General features: G+C 34.2%; 1 protein-coding gene across 1 annotated transcript; it reads right to left on the minus strand.

Annotated features, from left to right (window-relative positions):
* Positions 1-5160: 5160 nt before the first annotated feature.
* LOC139891005 (rho GDP-dissociation inhibitor 1-like) lies at positions 5161-14517 on the minus strand. The gene is made up of 5 exons (XM_071873937.1): positions 14031-14517; positions 13861-13927; positions 12833-13051; positions 5508-5632; positions 5161-5422 (listed from the first exon to the last, which is right to left on the minus strand). The coding sequence occupies exons 1-5, from the start codon at positions 14226-14228 to the stop codon at positions 5342-5344; spliced, it is 690 nt and encodes a 229-aa protein (XP_071730038.1). The 5' UTR covers positions 14229-14517; the 3' UTR covers positions 5161-5341.
* Positions 14518-20965: the final 6448 nt, after the last annotated feature.

Here is a 20965-nt window from a genome sequence, read left to right on the forward strand (position 1 = left end):
TTAAAACTCCGTAATTAATGCAACTTTAGGGTTTTGTCCGTGTGTCAGAAGACCTCCGCGAGTCGCGGCAAATAAAGAGGAAAACCCCGCGGGTCGCGGGGTTCAGAAAAACAGTTGACAGCTTTTGTTTTTACGCGTTTTTCTTTTTTTTTTTTTTTTTTTTTTTTTTTTTTTTTTCTATTTTTCTGTTTTTTAATTAAATAAAAGATATTAAAATTAAAACTTATATTTTTATAAACTAAAATAAAAATAAAGAAACTTTTAAAACTTAACTATTTAACAAAGTCTTAAAAATACATATATTTTTTTTTTTTTTTTTTTTTTTCTTTTTTATATTTTTTTTTTTTTTTCGTTTTTTTTTTTTTTTTTTTTTTTTTTTTTTTAAAAAACGATTTTTTTTTTTACAAATTAATAATTTTTTTATAATTATAATTTTTTTTTAAAACTCTTTTTTTTTTAATTCATTTACTATTCATGAATAGTAAATGAAAATAAATTAATTAATTTACTATTCACATGAAAGCGACATGATAGCAATTATTAATTATAAGTTACATAATATACCCCTGAAGTATTTAATAAATACGACTTTTTTTTAAAAAAAATTTACGTAAAGATTCTTAAATATTTTTATATTATTATATTCTATTTCAATATTATTATATTATTATATTCTATTTCAATATTATTATATTATTATATTTTATTTCAATATTATTATAATTAAAAATATAGCGTTTTAGCGCTCCCCGGCAGCGGCGCCAAAAACTTGATGATGTAGCGTGAGGGTACGAAATAGTATTATTTTTAATACAAAATACTACAAAATATGACACAAGTTTTATTAATTTACGGATGGGATATACCTAAACCTTGCTACAACACTATAGGCAGTGTACCTAATCGTAGAGTAGTGTAGTTTTTAGTAAGTCCGGTTCGTTCCACAGGGAGCTGGTGAAGTTAACGCTATATTATTAAGTTTATTTGTAAAAATATATATATAAATAAGTAGTAGTATTATTATAAAATGGGGGTTTTACCGTTTAATGACCGGTTTGTCGATTTTAAGCGTAAAAATAAATGACAAAAATTAAAGTGCGTAAAATAAATTGCGATAAATAAAATGACATAAAATAAAATTGCGAGTAATAAAATGACAGTAAATAAAGATACGATGAGAAATATAATAAAAGAATTATGCTTATTTAAACTTCCGTAATCATGATGTTTGACGTGTTGATTTTAATTTATTACCATGGGTTAATTGTCCTTTGTCCTGGTTTATTTGATACGTCTATCTGGTTTTTGTCCATAATAGTTCATCGGTCATAAATATAAAGTGCGAGTATCCTCGTCAAATTACCCTTATACCCGAAGTCAAATATTCCAACTGATTAAGGATTTAAACTGTGACGCAGTTATCACTTCTGTCAACAATTACACCAGTTATCACTGTATGTAATCCACCCCTGTTTTAATTAGTTTATGAATATTAATTCATCCACTTGATCAGAATGAATAATCAATTACCCAACCCAATTGATTAATTAAATGATTATAACAGATTCCATATGAACGTCACTAAATAGGACAACCATAATCATTATTAATTATTAGGTTAATTAATTTGAAGATAGGTTCGACAGACTCCAATGAGTTGTCACTCAATTAGACAATACCCCCCATCTATTAATAGTCAATAATCCAATTTCCACAAGTGTCGGTCTTTTGCCCAAACCTTAATTATGGTCCAAAGTTTAATAACCCAATTTTAGTAATTAGCCCAACATCATGAGTACTTCATTTTAAATAAGCATAATAACGACTTAGCTACGAGACATTAATGTAAAAAGGTTGAACATAACTTACAATGATTAAAAATAGCGTAGCGTTACACGGACAGAATTTCGACTTACACACTCAAACGATCTCTATCATAAATCTTATTATTATCATAATTTAAAATTAAAATTAAGATTATTGTTATATCTGATTACATTAACATTATGATAGAGAATTATAAATATAGATATTGATATTTGATAGATAGAAAAATAAGAAAAAGATAGAAGAAGAAAAAAAAAAGATCGGAAAAAAAGTTCTCTCCCTAATTCATCGAACATATCGTTCGTTTTATAGGCAAATTAGAATTCAAATTTTCATTTACGACCCCTGAACTATGCTCAATTAACAACTTTTTATTATTTAATATTATTCTTATTATGAATTATTTAAATATTATATTTTATTCTTGTGCATAGTTGACTTGTAATTTTTACACCGTTGCGTCGAGCGCTGAAAGTTGGTTCATGCCCCGGTTCCGGATTTTCGAACGTCCTTTCGTACAATTTTATATCTTGTACTTTGCGTTTTGTAACTTGTACTCTTGTCATTTTTAGACGTTCTTCATCAATAATTTGAACCTTTTTGATTGTATCTTGTACATTTGAGCTTTTTGGACGTTTTGGTCTTTCAAATCTTCGTTTTTGTCTTTAAATCTTCATTTTCGAGCGATTTGCGTCTTTCGTCTTCGCACTTATTTATTTAACTATTACAACTAAAAATAAGGAAATTACATTTAAAAACTTTACATATTGGAACGATATTGCTACTAAATATATGTTCATTTGGAACACTATCAATTATACCAGGGGCGGTTTTATTTGGGGGCAAGTGGGGGCAGCCGCTCCCAGTGGATTTGCAATTTTCAGTGTAAAAATTTTAAATTTTTTGACTTTGCCCCCGGTGAATTTTTTTTTTTGCCTCAAAACCGACATATTTTACCCCAAAATCCTCAGATTTTGCCCAAAAATCTCCAAATTTTATATCAAAACCTTCAAATTTTACCCACAAACCTCTATAATTTGCCTAAAAACCTCAATTTTTTCCCCAAAACTTCCATATTTTGCCCAAAAATATTGCTATGGTTTTAAATTTTTTTTTGCCCCCAGTAAAAAAAATTATGGTACCGCCACTGTATTATACTGTGCCTACTTTTTTCTGTATTTAGTATAGGTTATTTAATTAATTTAACTAGTTATCGGATTAACAAATTTGAGGTAAGGCACGTGCAAAAGCATTGAGATTTGGGGTTAAGACATAATTAATGGGTTTGTTTTTTCTGATGGTTGCTCGTTGCCTGTTTAATGGAGATCTGGGATTTGCTTCCGTTTTGTTTTGGTACATTTGTTTTGTAGGTTGCATAGTTCAGATCTTTTAATTTTGGTGTTTCTTAGAAGTTTTATTCTACTCATTTTGTGTTATACTCAGGGAGTCAGGGTACTGTCTAATTTTCTTGATTGTTGATAGTTTGCTTAATAGGTGTAGTTTAAGTGTGTTTTTCTTTTACTTTGTCTGTGTGGTTGGATTGGTCCTTTGTTGTATTGATTTTGATTATTTTATTCACTGATAAAAGATTATCACTCACATTTAATTCTTTGTTTGTTTTTTTTTTAGAATACATTTTTTTTTTTTTGAAAGGCAACAGAATTTTATTACTCACAAATCATCACAGTACATAACATAGGAGCTATATAATGCTCACAGTATCTCGAATTATATATACATCAATTTTACACAGAAGACTTAGAAGAAACTTGGTTCATGAACTTCGCAATTTTTAAAGCTTATTATAGAAAGACTCGTGGGTTGTGAATCCAATTGTGCCAATCGATTATCTTGTCCTTGCTCCTCTTCGCGACCCATTCATAGCTTTTCACTTGGATTTCATTGAGAGCAACCGGCAAATTCCAAGTTTTATTCAAAAAAACCTTTTGATTACGGTTCTTCCAAATTAGGTAGCAACTTGACTATAATACCGCTTGCCAAATGCATTTACCAAGTCCCGAAGTTGATTAACCCGCATCCGTGAAAACCGCATCCAAGTTACGTGGGTTGAAGTTACCTTGGCCCCACCAATTGAAGACTTTGTTCCAAACCTCGATGACATGTTTGCATAAAAAAAGGGAATGATCGACCGATTCGATGTCCTCATCACAAAGTGGACAACGGACCGAGTGTAAATCAATCCCTCTTTTGTCCAATTCAACTAGAGTAGGAAGCCTTTTCCTCCTTGCCCGCCAAATAAAAACTTCTATTTTTTTTTGGTACTAGTTTGTTTCTTAAAGTTTCATCACAATGAGTACCTCGAGGAATAACTTTTCCTTCAATCAAATCCGTTAGTGATTTTGTTGTGAAGTTCCCGTTACCCCCCACCGTCCACTTCCATGAATCATGCTTTGCGGGATCGATAACCGCACCAACAAGTAGCTCCTCAAGACTATCCAATTCACCACTAGATCGTCCGGAAGGAGTTCTAACCCAAGACCAATTACCCGCACAATTTACCCCATCCCAAAGTAGTCGATCTTTGACCGAAACCGCCAAGTTGTCCTCAAGTATTGCCAACCGCTTGAATCTATCTTTTAGAAAGATATAATGTCCTAAGTGAAATCTAAAGAAAAGGAAAAATGAACAATTTAAGTTAAATTTATTTATTGGTAAATACTTTTGAGAGAACACTTGTAAGTTTTTCTACCACAACATTCTAGCCAAGGAACTTATAGTTTTTAAATTGTAGTACATAAATAATAAATAATATGGAAAAGTTAGGATTTACAGCTATAAAGATTCATCGTAGTTTTAGATTTGTACTGTTTAATTAAAGTAATATGAGTACGTTTATAATAAGTACGGTAACGAAAAAAAGTCTCATTGCTAAAAACAGAAAATAACATGATAAGTTGAGGCCTAATATCATCACTGGCATTTTAGACCTACGTGAAGCCCAGAAATTAAAGGATATGTTCTCTTGAAAATATGCAATGTCATTATATTGCTTGAACCGAAACCTAAGTACTCCTCTTTTTTATTGTTATCTTCATACACCATTGATTTGTTTGTATTCATAATCATCAATTGACTGTTTCTAGACTAAAACAGATGATGGGTGCAAGATAAAATTTTAGAGTAACCAAACCCAACGAATAACTCAACCAAACTAGACCAATAAATCTAGCTAAGGCCTAATAGCATGGTAAACATTGAAAAAAGCTCAAAAGCAGAACCAACACTACAAATTAACATAAAGAAAGGGAGAACAGCAAGGACGGATTTTCAAATAAATTTTGAACAGAGATAATTAGGATTATTTAACCCTCTCATCTCCCTCTTTATTTATGATCAACACAAGCACGATATAAAAAGAAAAGAAAAAAGTCTTTCAATCAAAACTTATATCAACACTACAATTGAATTTACCTACATATCATACTAACAAATAAAAAACCTTCGATTAAGGTTATTTAAAAGTTTTTCTATGAATAAACCTTTTGACTTTTGTTTATTCAGCGGTGGCCCAATCTTTTCGGATGTCAAAGGAATAGCTGATCTCCAAGTAGCACTTGTTGTCATCATCAACAAACTGCAAAATTAACAATTTAAATATCATTGTCTTCACAAGTATTTGAACATATATACTGTAGTATTTAAGCTAAAATTCGAATTACCTTTGTTTTAGCAGAGTAGGAGCCTCGTGCGAAATAGCCTGAAGGCGTTGTGTCCTCAGGCATCTCATATGTGTACGGTTCGGGCTGTGGACTAAAGGTTCCAAGCATCTCTTTTGTGTTATCCACTGCAAACATTAAAGTCCAAATAATTGTCACATGGGCTACAAGTCCAACTCATGCCACTAGAGGCTAGAAGTGGCAATCTTGACTCGTTTACATTCGAACGGGTCAATTCAGGTTACGTTTGGATGTTTGGTCTCTAATGAGTCAAACACGTAAAACGTTTAGCTTTGAAAACTGGTCGAAACAGGGTTGCAGAACTGCACTTGGTTATTGAAAAAACATTTGTTCACTGGTATCGAGTTTAGTACCACTGAACAAAAACAACACTCCTTTCGTTTCAAATTAGTTGTCTTATTCTTGAGTTTTTTATAATGAGAGAGAGAGTTCTCAGGGCGGGTTACGGCGGCGGCACAAGGAGTACGGCGGCGGCATATGGAGGAAATAACGGTTTTGACTACAGATCTTCAGAGAGAGTTAACGGCAACAAAGTGATTTCTTTTCTGTTCTTCAATTACCCTCCCAAATGGAGCGTGGAGGACCTGTGGAGATTTTTTAAAAAATTTGGGAAACTGAACGACATTTACATGGCAAAAGGCAATCTCAGAAACGGCCAAAGATACGGGTTCGTAAGGTATGAAGGTGTTTCAAATCCAGACTCTTTCGCAGCAAGACTATGTAACATGCAGATTGAAGATTCACAACTGAGATTCTTCAAGGCCATTAATGAAAAACATGAAAGAAAAGTGAATATGGATACTGGCAGATCTAAAGGGGATCATCGTGACCATCGAGATTTCCCATCCCTAAATAAAACAAAAATACCCTTCACAAACATTCCCTACAACTCTTACAATGACGGAAGAAAATACAACGATGTCGCCTCAGATCACACAAGAATCTTTCACCACCCTCAACCTCATTCCAGGCCAAACACATACTATCATCATAAACCACGGACATCGCCTTTCAACCACCCATATAAATCCAAACAACCAACCCATATCCCACCTAAACAGAACCACCAAACACCACATTATCAACACAAATCAAACCAATATAAACATACCCATTACGTCCAAAAAAACAATCACCCACACACAAATCCACCTCCTACCACTCCTAAACAACCAAACACCACTAACCTGAACAGAAACCCTCCCAGCAATAACCAAAACATTAATCAACCGAAACAAAACCCCCCAAACTCCGATGAAAGAATGGTTAAAATAGAAATAGATCACACAATCATGGAAATAATCACAACAAGAACACTGATCGGAGATGTTGAAAATTTTGAGATTCTTGAGCAAATTCAAGAGCTTTGTGAAGAAGAAGGACTCAACAATTTTTCCTTAAAATACATCGGAGGTCTACAAGTTATGTTCATATTCGATTCTGAAATCACTGTCACAAACATCCTTGATTCAGAAAGTCATAACTTAAAAAGATGGGTCCAAAATCTAAAACGATGGGATAAAAAGGCAACTCTTCCTGGACGTTTAGCATGGATTAACATCTATGGGGTCCCAATTTCGTGCTGGAATGAAAACAATTTCAAACGTATAGCAGGATGGTGGGGAAGAGTGCTAGACACCAAAAATTGTAACATGGATGATTCAAACCAAAACCTCGTTGCGGCACAAGTCCTAGTCAAAATTATAACCCCAAACCCAATCCAAGAAACCATCATGATCAAGATTGATGACACAATAGCCTATATTAGGGCATCAGAAGAATTGAGGGATGTCTTTGAGTTTGATTTTGGCGAAGATGATATCGGGTCAGACTGGGGGCCATTACTTGAAGATGATGAAGATGATGTTCATTCTGACAATGAATCATCACCGGAGACAATTCCGTCAACGGTGAAGGAAAGGAAGGTGGAAGACCAAGGGTCAAAATGCATGGATACGAGTGATTATTTCAAAAAAGACAGTTGTAATAATGATGTCGGCGATAATGGTCCCAATTACGAAGAAAAGTCTACTAGAAAGTATCAAAAATCAAAGAGTCATGCACGCTGTGGAACCCATGTATCAAACCCCCAGGTAATCCCAGAAAACCCAACGGCTAGTCCTAATACGGAACATATAGTGTCTACTGATCCTGTTATCTTTAAATCCCAAGCCCAACAATTCGTTTCAAAAAAACCAACTCCTACCCAGGCCCAAAACAACTTTAATCAACCTATAAACCTGTCCCCAGCCCATTCACAAAACTACCCCAGTCCACCAAAAATTTCACCCCCAGCCCAACAAAACAAAAAAAGCAATACCCAAACCCAATCACAAAACAAATCCAATCCATCCAAAAGATCAAACCATGAAAACAACAACAGTCCAACCATTTCCCAGTCACCAAACCTCGATCAGTCACCAAACCTGTCTAACACCAATGTTCCCGATACCCCAATCCCAAATGTGATACATAACAGCCCAATCACCCCAATCAGGAAAATAAATCTTCTAAACAACTTCTCACAACCAATCTTCAATTCTAAACCCATAAACATTAAACCCCAATTCACACAACCTCAACCAATAATAAACCCTACTACAGATCACCCCATCGAGCAAGCACCCACACAAACTTTTTCCATGAAAGCTAATACCGAACCTATCCTCGCCAAATCCAAGTCCAAATTGATTCAAATCGAACAACCTAACCCCTCAAAGAAATTCGGTAGCCAAAACAGCCAAACAACCTCAATAGAAAAGCAAACATCCAAAAAGCCTCCCCTAAAAACAAGATCACGAATCTTGCAATTCAAAAGCATAGCAAGAATGACAACAAAAGAACCCAAACAAAAATCCTGCACAAACTCCAACAGAGAAAAAAGAAATTCAAAGAACGAACCTTCCTTATCCAGTAGCAGCATCGGTCTAAAGGAATTCGGTGCAAAGTTGGGCGTTCATTGGGAGGAAATCTCCCAATAAGAAACGCATCTACCTCGTTTCCTCATATTTATCAATGAAGATCATGTCATTTAACATTCGTGGTTTCGCAGGCGAAAATCGAAAGGAAAGTAAGATAGGGTATTTCAAAAAAATAATGATAAAAGAATCTCCTGATATTGTCCTTGTTCAAGAATCAAAGTGTAACATCGTGGATGACAGATGGGTGGAATTAATTTGGGGGTCGAAAAACTTCAAATACGTCCAGAAACCAAAAATTGGAAAATCTGGCGGTATGCTTACAATTTGGAACCCAAATATTTTTGATGTAAACGATGCAGTTGAGAAAGATAGCTTCATTGCAATAAAAGGTAAATGGGTTGGAAAACATGCGGAGACAGTAGTGATAAACGTTTACGGGCCACACAAGGATAGAGAAAAAAGGAAGTTCTGGGAATCTCTTGAATCGATATTGTCTTACTCCGACGTCGAATGGGTTATTGGAGGTGATTTTAATGAAGTTCGTACTCTCGAAGAGAGACAGAATTGTCGCTACAATGATAGAAGGGCTGCTTGGTTCAATGAGTTCATCTCAGATAACATGTTGATCGATATTCCTTTGTTAGGTAAGCGATTCACAAGAATAAGTGATAATGGGCAAAAGTTTAGTAAGTTGGATCGGTTCCTGGTTAACGATAAATTCCTTGATACGTGGGGTGATGTTTCAATCATTGCTTTAGATCGGAATAGGTCTGATCACTGCCCAATTCTACTTCGTGATGCAAACATAGATTTTGGGCCCAAGCCTTTTAAACTTTTCGATGTGTGGTTAGATTCTTTAGAGGTGGAGAAGATCATTATTGATGCATGGCAACAACATGTTTCAAATCCTAAAGCTGACTGCACATTTAAAGACAGACTAAAGCACGTGAAAGAAGCTCTCAGGATGTGGAGCAAAACAAAGTATGGAGCTTTAGACAAAGAGATTGATTCCTGGCAGAAAACTGTAGAAGCTCTTGAATTAAAGGCCGATAATGGAACAATATCTGATACTGAAAGAAGTACATGGCTGAATGCAAGGGTTAATTGGTTGCAAAAAGAAAACGAAAAATCTGAAATGTTAAAACAAAAATCAAGGCTTAAATGGGCAGCCGAAGGAGATGACAATACTGCTTTTTTCCATGCTTCTATCCGGAGGAAAACCAACAAAACAAATATCAGGGGGCTTCATATAAATGGTGTGTGGGACGAATCTCCCAAAAATATAAAAAAGGAAGTATTCAACTTCAACAAAAAACAGTTTGAAGCTACAAATAATTCCCGTCCGGATTATGGGTCTCTTGACTCTTTGAGCTTCGAAAAAATCAGCCACGACGATGTCATGATGCTAGAATCACCATTTTCAGAAAATGAGATATGGGATGCCATAAAAGAATGTGACTCTTCGAAGGCTCCGGGTCCGGATGGGTTTAATCTAAGCTTCTTTAAAAAATTCTTTTGGCTAATCAAGGATGACTTGAAGAATGCAATCGAATGGTTTTAGAGTAAAGAAGTGATATCCAAGGGTTGTAACGCTAGTTTCTTCACTCTAATCCCAAAGAAGAATGATCCATATAGCCTCAACGATTATCGGCCAATTAGCCTAATTGGTAGTTATTACAAAGTGATCTCAAAAATGCTATCAAGACGACTTCAAAAAATCATTCACAAGGTGATCGGGGTGGAACAAAGTGCATTTATGAAAGGTCGCTACATTCTGGATGGCATTTTAGTGGCTAATGAGATGTTAGATGAGATAAAGAGGCAAAAGAAAAAGTGTTTGATCTTCAAAGTCGATTTTGCGAAAGCCTTTGATAGTATTGATTGGAAATTTCTTTTTAAAGTAATGGAAAGAATGGGGTTTGGGAAAAAATGGATTAGATGGATCCATGCATGCCTTGAGTCGGCTTCGGTCTCAATTTTAGTGAATGGTTCTCCCACCGACGAATTCACGTTGCAAAAAGGAGTAAGACAAGGTGATCCTCTCTCTCCATTTTTATTCATTATCGTGGCGGAAGGTTTAAACATGTTTATTAAGCAAGCCTTGCAAAACAACCTCATCAAAGGAATAGAAGTCGGGAAAGACAAAGTTATTGTATCCCACCTCCAATATGCCGACGACACCATACTATTCGGAGAATGGAGCAAAAGAAACGTTCGTAACATACTAAAAGTCCTAAAATGCTTTGAAATATTCTCGGGCTTGAAAGTAAATCTGTCAAAGAGCTCCTTATTTGGAATTGGTGCCCGAAATAATATGGTGGCTGAATTAGCCAATGCTTACGGCTGCCAAGCAGGTTGCCTACCTTTTTTGTACCTCGGTCTTCCTATTGGAAAGAAAATGAATAACGCTCGTGATTGGGAACCGTTTATTGAAAAAATCAACTTAAGGTTGGGTGATTGGAAAGCAAAAACGATGTCATTTGGGGGTCGTTTAACTCTCATAAAATCGGTCCTATGTAGTCTCCCGTTATACGCCTTCTCCCTATTCCGTGCTCCTGCGTGCGTCGTCAACAAGCTCGAAGGTTTGCGTCGTAAATTCTTTTGGGGCGGGACGGGCGATAACTCAAAAATATCATGGGTTAAATGGGATACCATTTTACTTCCATACGAGGGCGGGGGATTAAATATTGGGTCCCTTAAAGCTAAAAATCTAGCTTTATTGGGAAAATGGTGGTGGCGTTTCCTTAATGAAAAAAATGCGTTTTGGGTCAAAGTAATCTCAAGTATTTATGGTCGGGATGGGGGCTTAAATTCACAAATCTCATGTTCTAATTCGGGCTGGGGTATGACTTGGAGAAACATTCTGAAGGTTGGCCTACATATTAATAATCTTAACATCCCTTTTGTAAGCTCTTTTGTCAAGGTAATATGCAAAGGTGACGCTACTTTTTTCTGGACTGATCGATGGCTGAATGGATTAATCCTCAAAGAAAAGTTTCCCAGGTTATACAATTTGGAAAGTGAAAAAAAATCGCTGCTTCAAGATAGATTCTCAAAAACAGGTACGGATGTCAATGTTTCGTGGATGTGGGTGAGAGAGCCAACAGGTAGAACTCTAAATGAGTTAAACGAGCTATGTGGGCTGTTAAACAGCTTCTCCTTTGTGATCGGGTCAAAAGATAGATGGTCATGGAACCTTCGACCAAATGGAGAATTCTCTACATATGCGCTAGCTAAGTTAGTTGATACCAAGCTGTTACATTCAGAAACCGCATGTCCTGAAACAATTCGGCTACCGATCCTTCCTCAAAAAATTGGAATTCTTATTTGGCGAATTAAACAACAAAGGATTCCAGTGAGAGTTGAACTTGATAAAAGGGGAATAGACCTTGACTCGGTTCGATGTCCAGTTTGTGATGGCGACATAGAAACGGTGGAACATATTTTAATTCATTGTCCATTCGCTAAAGACCTCTGGCGTCGTGTTTTTCGTTGGTGGAACATCAAAAGGCCAACATATTTGCGACTAGAAGATCTTTTCCAGGGTGTTATTGATCCAGCTCACCCTAATCAAACGTCATCATTATGGCAAGCAATCGAATGGGTGTGTGGGTATGTTATATGGCGTAATCGAAATCTAACATTATTCCAAAGGAATAAGAGTAATGGTCCGAAGGCTCTAAATGAAATTCAAATAAAAGCGTTCGAGTGGATCTCAAAAAGGTCGAGAAAGCATTTACTTTGGAGTGAATGGATTGTAAATCCGAGTGTATTCGATGATCACGGCTAAATACGTTTTCGTAGGAAGAATATTTGTATTTAGTTCCTGTTTTGTTTAGTTTCCTGCTGTAGGTCTGCTTGTAAGTTTCTGTTCTTAGCATGGTTCTCACATGCTACCCTCTGTTCTCTTTTTAATTAATAAATTTTTTTGGCCTTTCAAAAAAAAAAAAAGAACTGCACTTGGTTAAAAAGTTCGGGCTGAGTACTTGGTCAATCTTCGGTCAACAGGGATTACTCGCCCAAAACTCGGGACTACTCGAAAAACCGGTCAAAGTCAAACTTGGTCAACATCTGATTACTCCCCATAGCAGTTTTTGCAACCTAGAGTCAAAAGATGCCAAAAGAACAAAAAAAAAAAAAAAAAAAAAAGGTTTAATCATTATTGCAACTACATAGCTATTTTTATCAACTTATTACCAGTATATTTAATACACTGAATGTTCATAATTTGTTTTTCTGCAGAAAGTTATTCATGCCAACCTAGCCTGACGCGACCCATGTAACAATGACCCGTTTAGACACGGAACCATTTGACTTGTCACCCAACCGACCAACTTTACCGCCCATATATGTTTTAAAGAGTGTTAGTGCGCGTGAAAAGCTTACCTTTGACACCAGTTTTCCAGACGTTGTTGGTGTACTTGAGGCCTGCAACGATGTTATGACTGACTTGAAACGAGAACTTGAGACTGTAATGACACCCTTCTTTTAAAGTAAACCAACGGCCTTCAGGTTTTCCATTTTCGGGTATGGGTAGAACAATATCAGATCGCCCAGGAGACACGATTGAAAGGCTAAGGATCTTTACTTCTGGTTCTAGTGACTCTAAAAGCAAAAATTGACCATAGTTTCAGTCATAATAGTGATTTATCGCAAATGAATTCAAAAGGTTGAACATGTGGCCTCTATAAAAAGAGTTATATCTTTATTTCATATGGATCAAACTGATAAAATGAAAAAAGTTAACTAAAGAATGAACGAATTAAACACATTGTAATAAAATGCTTACAACCTCCTAAATTGCTTTGATAACACAATCATGTAATTATATTAATGAAACCATATATGTGTAGTAGTTATTTATGCAATTGAAGAAAAAGTGTTTGCAGGTTAATGGTTAACCTGACCACTCAATATGTTTTGACCCATTTCGTCACGAGTTCATTTGTCCCCTACGCAATCGACACCGAAAAGGAATACCCTTCCTTATTCGAATGGTCACAATAGGATTTACCATTTCCCCCCTAACTAATCAATAGCATTATTTTTTTTTTTTTAAGGCGAAAAGGAGAATTCTATTAATGAAACCCTTCATTAAAACAATGAAGGGAACTTGGCAAATACAGTACATGGCATTAGAGCCCTAAAAACAAACAGAGCAACATGCTCAGAGAAAAACGATTAAACAAAGAGTCAACATGACTAAAGCTAATGTAAAAGTAAACATGGGTTAATCAATAGCATTATTTTGGCAGCATTCATTTATTTATTTATCAATTATATCAACTCCATTAGACTAAATGGCAATAAATGTTTATTTTGGGCACATTCTAGTACATGTATTCAGGACATTTTAACATATACAAACAATCATACTAAATTCAGCAAAATTATTATTATTATTTTAATAATACCTCCAACATTGTTAATATCAACATTTCCAAGAAGCTGTTCCTTCCACTTTCTCAAGCTCTCATCATCCTAAAATTCACAAACAGGTGTAACGTAATATTGATCATATTATCAAATAAAAATAGGGTACATTGAGATAAGTTAACAAATAATATTGATACTAGGATTGTACCTTATCTTTTTCAAATTGTTCTTTAAGGGTAAATTGAGGACCCAATTCAATTTTATTACATTCTGCATCTTCACCTTCATCTCCTGTTTCATACAAAGAAGACTCGCTATCAACTCTTTTTATATTACCATGGTTTTCTTTTTCATCACCACTTTCATCATTCACACTTTTTTCTCCTTTCTTTTCTTCAAAACCCATTATTCTGGACCTAAAATCAGCGCCAACATCCAATTAACACACTAATCAATTCTGACCCACATCAAATATTTGACTTTTTTCACAAAAGGTCAAATCTTTATGAATACCCACTTGGTAATTCACAAAATTTAGGCCAAGAAAGTAGAAAAAAAAACAAAAGGGTTTGTATTGTTTCAGGAATCTTGAAATGTAGGGTTTGTTTGGAAGTTCAAGAATTCGAGAAATGTGAGAATAAAAACAAGAAAGACTTTTTATTTGATTTGGAAAATGGAGGTATATTTTGTTGAAATTCTAGATTCTTTGAATGGACGAGAGAAAATATAGGTGCAATTGAAGAGGTTGGAAAGAAATAACAACTGAAAATTGGAGCAATGAAAGCTAGAAAATGATAATGGGTTTGTGGTGACCCGAATTGTGTTTCCAAAAAGAGGAGTGTATCCCATGGGCCACGGATACGGATAAGGTCCATTGAAATGGGTCTAGGCCCGGGTGTATTTGTTTTACTCTTTTTTGTGTACGCCTTTTTAACATAGAGTATGTAGATGAACTAATGATAAAACATGTTGAAGTATGTGTTTAAAATTTCAAAGAATTGTAAATTTACATTTACATCATCACTTTTTAGATTTTATTATTAATTGTTTTTTCAATTACTCCACTTTGAGAGTTCATTTGTTATTTTAAATATTTGGACACTCATTCGGCAGATAAAACAAACAATAATTATGCCTATGATCAAATTAGTTGTTTAGAATCTCCTTTAATTTTCTGTATATAAAATTATGAATATACGCATGTATGTCACCTTAATACAAATATTTGTTCTATATCGTATCTAAAACACAAACACAAAGGACGATTCCATTACGCAGATCTATAATTTTAAGGTCATGATTCGATGAACGTAGATTACGTTAAGCGGTTACACCTGTAGTTTATTTGGTATTAAGAATGTGAATATTTATATTATGTATGTAAATAAACGCATGTATGTCACTTTGATGCAAATTTTTGCTCGCTATCGTCTCTAAAACCCAAACACAAAGGACGATTCCATTATGTAGTTCTATAATTTTAAGTTCATGATTCGATGAATGTAAATTACGTTAAACGATTACAAACCATAGTTATTTGGTATCAGGAATGTAATATGTTTTTCTTGTATGTTAATTAACGCATTTATGTTACTTGAATAAATGTTGGTTCTGTATCGTCTAATATTCACACAAAGGACGATTTCATTATGCAGTTCTAGTAGTAGTTTAAGGTCATGATTCGAAGAACGTAAATTACGTTAAACAAACTGTAATTTATTTGGCATTAGGAATTTCAATATTTTGAAGATGTTTTGAAAAATCAACTTGGCAGTGGCGAGTTTAGCCTTATGGCTATGGGGTTCGATGAACCCATTAATTTAGAAATTTTTATTAAAATGTACTTTTCAAATTTTATAAGACACCACTAAATATAATTATAAGGCATCATATATTTTAAAATTTTGTAGTTTTTTTTAGATACACGACCCCCTAAAATACCCTTAAAATAATATTAGCTTTGAATTTTTTTTTTTGAACCCCATTAATATTTCATGCTGAATTCGCCACTGAAACTTGGTTCATTTCTTTATTTAAACGTGCAAAGTCTCTTCTTATAAACAAGTCATTACCGGAAACCTAACTCTGTGTGTTTGTCTAACTCCCAATCCCTTCACGACAATTTCCAAACTCTTTCGTCCCGTTTTATTTGATTTTTTCACTTAAGTATATTACTAGTTGGAGTCCTTTATATCCATTTAAGTCATTGTAGCATACATGACACCGATTTGATATATGAATGGTATGTTTCGACATATTTAGAATTGAGTACTAGCTATTATACTTTTGCATCATGGAATGGTCTTTGCATCCACTACGGTAACCTTAACGCCATTTGAGGAAAAATAGTCTCATTGATTATTAACACACAGCCACTTAAGAGGGGAAGGGGGGGGGGGGGGGGGAACCAATGAAAAAAATAATAAATAAATTAAAACATTAAAACTCGACCACAAAAAACCAGTATATATGAAAATTTGTTATAATCACACACAACCATCTTTTAACAAACAAAAATATTTAAATATTTAACTCACACCAAATACATAAAGTTTGGTTAAGTGGGCAAGCTGAAAGTAAAGTTTATCCCTTCTTTTATACTCCGTAATTGACAACTCTTTCTTCAATCCGTCGTGTGGAACAAAGTTAACGTTTTAGACAAAACTATTGTAAGCTACTTTTGAGCCATGATTGTGCTAAAGTTTACCAATATCTCATTATTGTGTTTCGAGTATATAAGTATAAGACTCCTATTAAAGCAGCGTTGGATAGAGAGCGTGAGATGAGGTGGAAATATTTGACAAAAACTGACGGGAGCGTGAGGCGTTAGTTATGTTATTGACGAAATGTAAAGGAGGCGTGAGATGAAAAGCAACCAATCATGAATATTCAACCAAATTTTGCCACATCACCTTACGAATATTTGACACAAAAAATTCACATTTTGAATTAATGAAAGTCAAATACAATTACAACCAAAAATCACTTCTTTACAGTGGCGTAGCCACATGTATAGGACTGAGGTCAGTTGACACCCCTCACCTCATTATAAGTCATAGCATATATAGGTAATTAAGGTAGTCTGGATGTGAATATATGCATGTGACCCCATTTAGATGGTCATGTATGCTATGGTCAATATTGATCATGTGTATTTATTATTCCATATTAGAGTAATATACGTGTATGTAAATGGGCTACTTCATTTCTTTCCTATATGATTAATAAAATTAAATGAACAAAAAAGTTTACACGTGTGCTTGACAAAATATATTATATTTATATGTAGTTATAGTTTTCCAATCAAATATTTGTGATTCTAAGGAGGTGATCCATAATAAATGTGTTTCAAAGAGTCGTACGTTACAATATTATAAAATATTGTATCGCTGAAAACTGATAGTGTAAGAAATCGTAACTCATTTCATTATTACTCCTGACCCCATTGGTTTATAATCCTGGCTTCGACACTGCTTCTTTACCAAAACGTACATAATTTGTCTATGACTTCACAGTCAGAGTTAATGGTAGTCTAAGTAGTGGGTACATTTGGACTTGTAAATTTGGTCATAAAAAAGGCCCCGTCAAGCTAAGGGTGTAAACTATAACACTATAAGGGCTTGTTTTGTAACCAAACTTTAGTGGGAAATGTAGGATAATTATAATAATTTCATGTTGAGTGAGTTAATTTATGAATTACACTATGATACGTAATTTTATTTTGAAGAAACGAAAAGATAAGCGTAAAGAAATTAATAAAATTCGGTATTCATGAGATTTGATAGGAAAAAAGGAAAGGAAGTAAATGAATGATTTTGGTGTAATTATCCTTCCGAATTAAATCACTTGCAATGGGGCATGTTGGACCCTAAATTGGATGATCAAGCCACTCTAATACTCCATAATTTTCACCACATTTGTCACGTCACCATTAATTAATAAAAAAAAAAAAACCTCCTCCACTACATACGGTCTTTAGAAGGATCTCACATCCTTATGTTTCATTTCTTTTTAAATTTCATCTCAATTCTTTTCTTTTATAAAAAAAACTCGTGAACGGTACCTTAGTTATGTTTACATAAAAAAGACGTTTTTGATATGTTTTTGTTATAATAATAATAATAATATAGATATGGATAGTCAATTTTGGTGTATACATATAGTCAATTTTGGTACACAAAGTATGTATTTTTATATTGAGATTTTAGGCTATAAATACTCATGAATGCAAGCATTAAACTTGCACCATTTCTCACACTTACAAAGTGTTTCTTTCTTTCTCTCCATTATCATCTTTGTTCTTACACTTCATTATTAGTATTCTAAATCAAGAATCAAATCACTAAAGGTAGTTATAAGCCTACTGAATTATAACATCAAGAATCAAACCACTAAAGGTAGTTATAAGCCTACTGAATTATAACATCAAGAATCAAACCACTAAAGGTAGTTATAAGCCTACTGAATTATAACACGTTATCAGCACGATAATCTTAATACTAAATATGGTTGGCTCTGCCACCAAAATGATATATGGTCGGTTATACCACCAAAATGATATATGGTCGGTTATACCACCAAAATGATATATGGTCGGTTATACCACCAGAATGATATAGGTCGGTTATACCACCTGAAAAAATATATGGTCGACACTGTCGCCAAATTTTCATTTATGTTTACTAATATTTATATTTTTGTTATATAACATTTATTTATGATTACTTACACATGGTCGACACTGTCACCTACTTATCATTTATGTTATATTAAATTTATGTTTAATGTTTATATACTTATGAATATAAATTGACTCTAATTTATCATGATGTTTGTTTTAATTTTTGATAATAGAAAATGTCGAATCTGAAAAAGCTTAAATTTACTCCTTTAGAATCAACTGGAAACAACTACATGCCATGGGTTATAAAAGTAAAAATGCATCTTAAATCAATGGGCATTCTTGAAACCATAAATGAAAACAACACTTGTTCTGAAAAAGAACAAGCTACGGCATGTTGCTTTATTCATCAACATATTGATGAATGCTTACAAAATAATTATGTGACTGTAGAAGATCCCCATGTTTTATGGGAAGGTCTCAAAAGCAGATTCAATAATCAAAGAGAAATTTTACTTCCAGCTGCAATGGAACAATGGAGAACATTAAGGTTCCAAGACTTTAAGAAAGTAAATGAATACAGCTCAGCTCTGTATAATACATGTTCACAACTTAAATTCTGTGGACATGAAATTAGTGATGCAGACATGATGGAGAAAACTTTCTCCACAATGAATGCTGCAAACATCACAGTGCAAAGAAATTTGAGAATGCTAAAGTTCAAAACATATCCTGAACTTAATTCATATCTCTTAGTTGCAGAGCAAAATGATGAGCTATTAATGAAAAATCAGCAATCCCGTCCTACTGGTACACTTGCAATCCCTGAAGCAAATACTGCAAATAATTATAAACAGGGACAAGGACGCGGGCAAGGTCGTGGTTATAATAACCATCACCATCATCATGCCAAAAGCCATAACTATGGTAGAAACCATCCTTATGGTAATGGTAATGGGCGTGGACGTGGTCGTGGTCGTGGCCGTGGTGGTCAAAGAAATAGTAATCCACGAAAATATAAATATCAACCACAAAACAAGCCCATTAAACAAGATGTTGAAGAAAATTCTTCTAAAAATTCTGAAGAATCTTGCTACAGATGTGGTAGAATGGGCCACTGGGCTAATACTTGCCGAACATCTAAACATCTTGTTAAGATGTATCAGGATTCGCTGAAAGGTAAAGAAAAGGAAGTAAATTTTGTGGATAATATTGATCCAACAGTCACTGAGAAACCATCTGATTTATATGAAGATTTCTTGAATGTTTAAGTTGTGTGTCTTTTGAAAAATAAACGATTTAATATCGTCTGTCTTTGTCATTATGTTTGCTAACTGTTTCAGTACTATCTATTTGCGTTTAAAATATTGTGTAATATTAATGTACTCACTATTTATTTCTTATATATGAAGTTCAATATGAATTTTGCTGGAATACAACATCAATCAAGTGGTGGAGATCTCTGTATAGCAGACAGTGGAACTACACACACTATACTTAAATCCGAGAAATATTTTATTGATCTAAAACCAACGGAAGGAACTATACATACAATATCAGGACCTGCTAACTTGATAAAAGGGATAGGAAAGGCAAATTTCATACTACCAAATGGTACAAAATTTTTAATAAATGATGCCTTATTTTCTCCCAAGTCAAGCAGAAATTTATTGAGTTTCTCCGACATATACCTTAACGGGTATGATTATCAGTCAGTGACAACAGAAAATGAGAAATATTTAAGTATCACTGACAAGAGTCATGTGGTTGAAAAACTGCCAAGACTTAGTTCTGGATTACATTATACACATATAAATGTACCAGAAATACATATGGTAGTTAACGAAAAATATATTGATCCTGGTGTATTCAGTTTATGGCATAACAGATTAGGCCATCCAGGATCAACAATGATGAAAAGGATTATTGAATGTACTCATGGACATCCACTAAAGGATAGAAAAATCCATCATGATACAATGGTTCCATGTACATCTTGCTCTCTTGGAAAATTGATAACTAGACCCTCACCACTTAAGGTTGAGAAAGAATCACCAATGTTTCTTGAAAGAATTCAAGGTGATATATGTGGACCAATTCATCCACCATGTGGACCATTTAGATATTTCATGGTTCTAATAGACGCATCTAGCAGATGGTCTCATGTTTGTCTGTTATCAAGCCGTAATGTGGCATTTGCAAAATTTCTTGCCCAAATTATTAAATTGAGAGCTCATTTTCCTGATTACACCATTAAAAGGGTGAGACTTGATAATGCTGGTGAATTTACATCTCAAGCATTTAATGACTATTGCATGTCTATAGGAATTGTTGTTGAACATTCTGTTGCTCATGTGCATACACAAAATGGTTTAGCCGAGTCATTGATTAAACGTTTACAGTTAATCGCTAGACCATTGATAATGAGAACAAAACTCCCTGTATCTATATGGGGTCATGCAATTTTACATGCTGCTGCATTGATTCGCATCAGACCAAGTGCAAGTCATAAATATTCCCCC

Source organism: Rutidosis leptorrhynchoides, chromosome 2, assembly GCF_046630445.1.
Source record: "Rutidosis leptorrhynchoides isolate AG116_Rl617_1_P2 chromosome 2, CSIRO_AGI_Rlap_v1, whole genome shotgun sequence".
Classification (NCBI taxonomy): domain Eukaryota; kingdom Viridiplantae; phylum Streptophyta; class Magnoliopsida; order Asterales; family Asteraceae; genus Rutidosis; species Rutidosis leptorrhynchoides.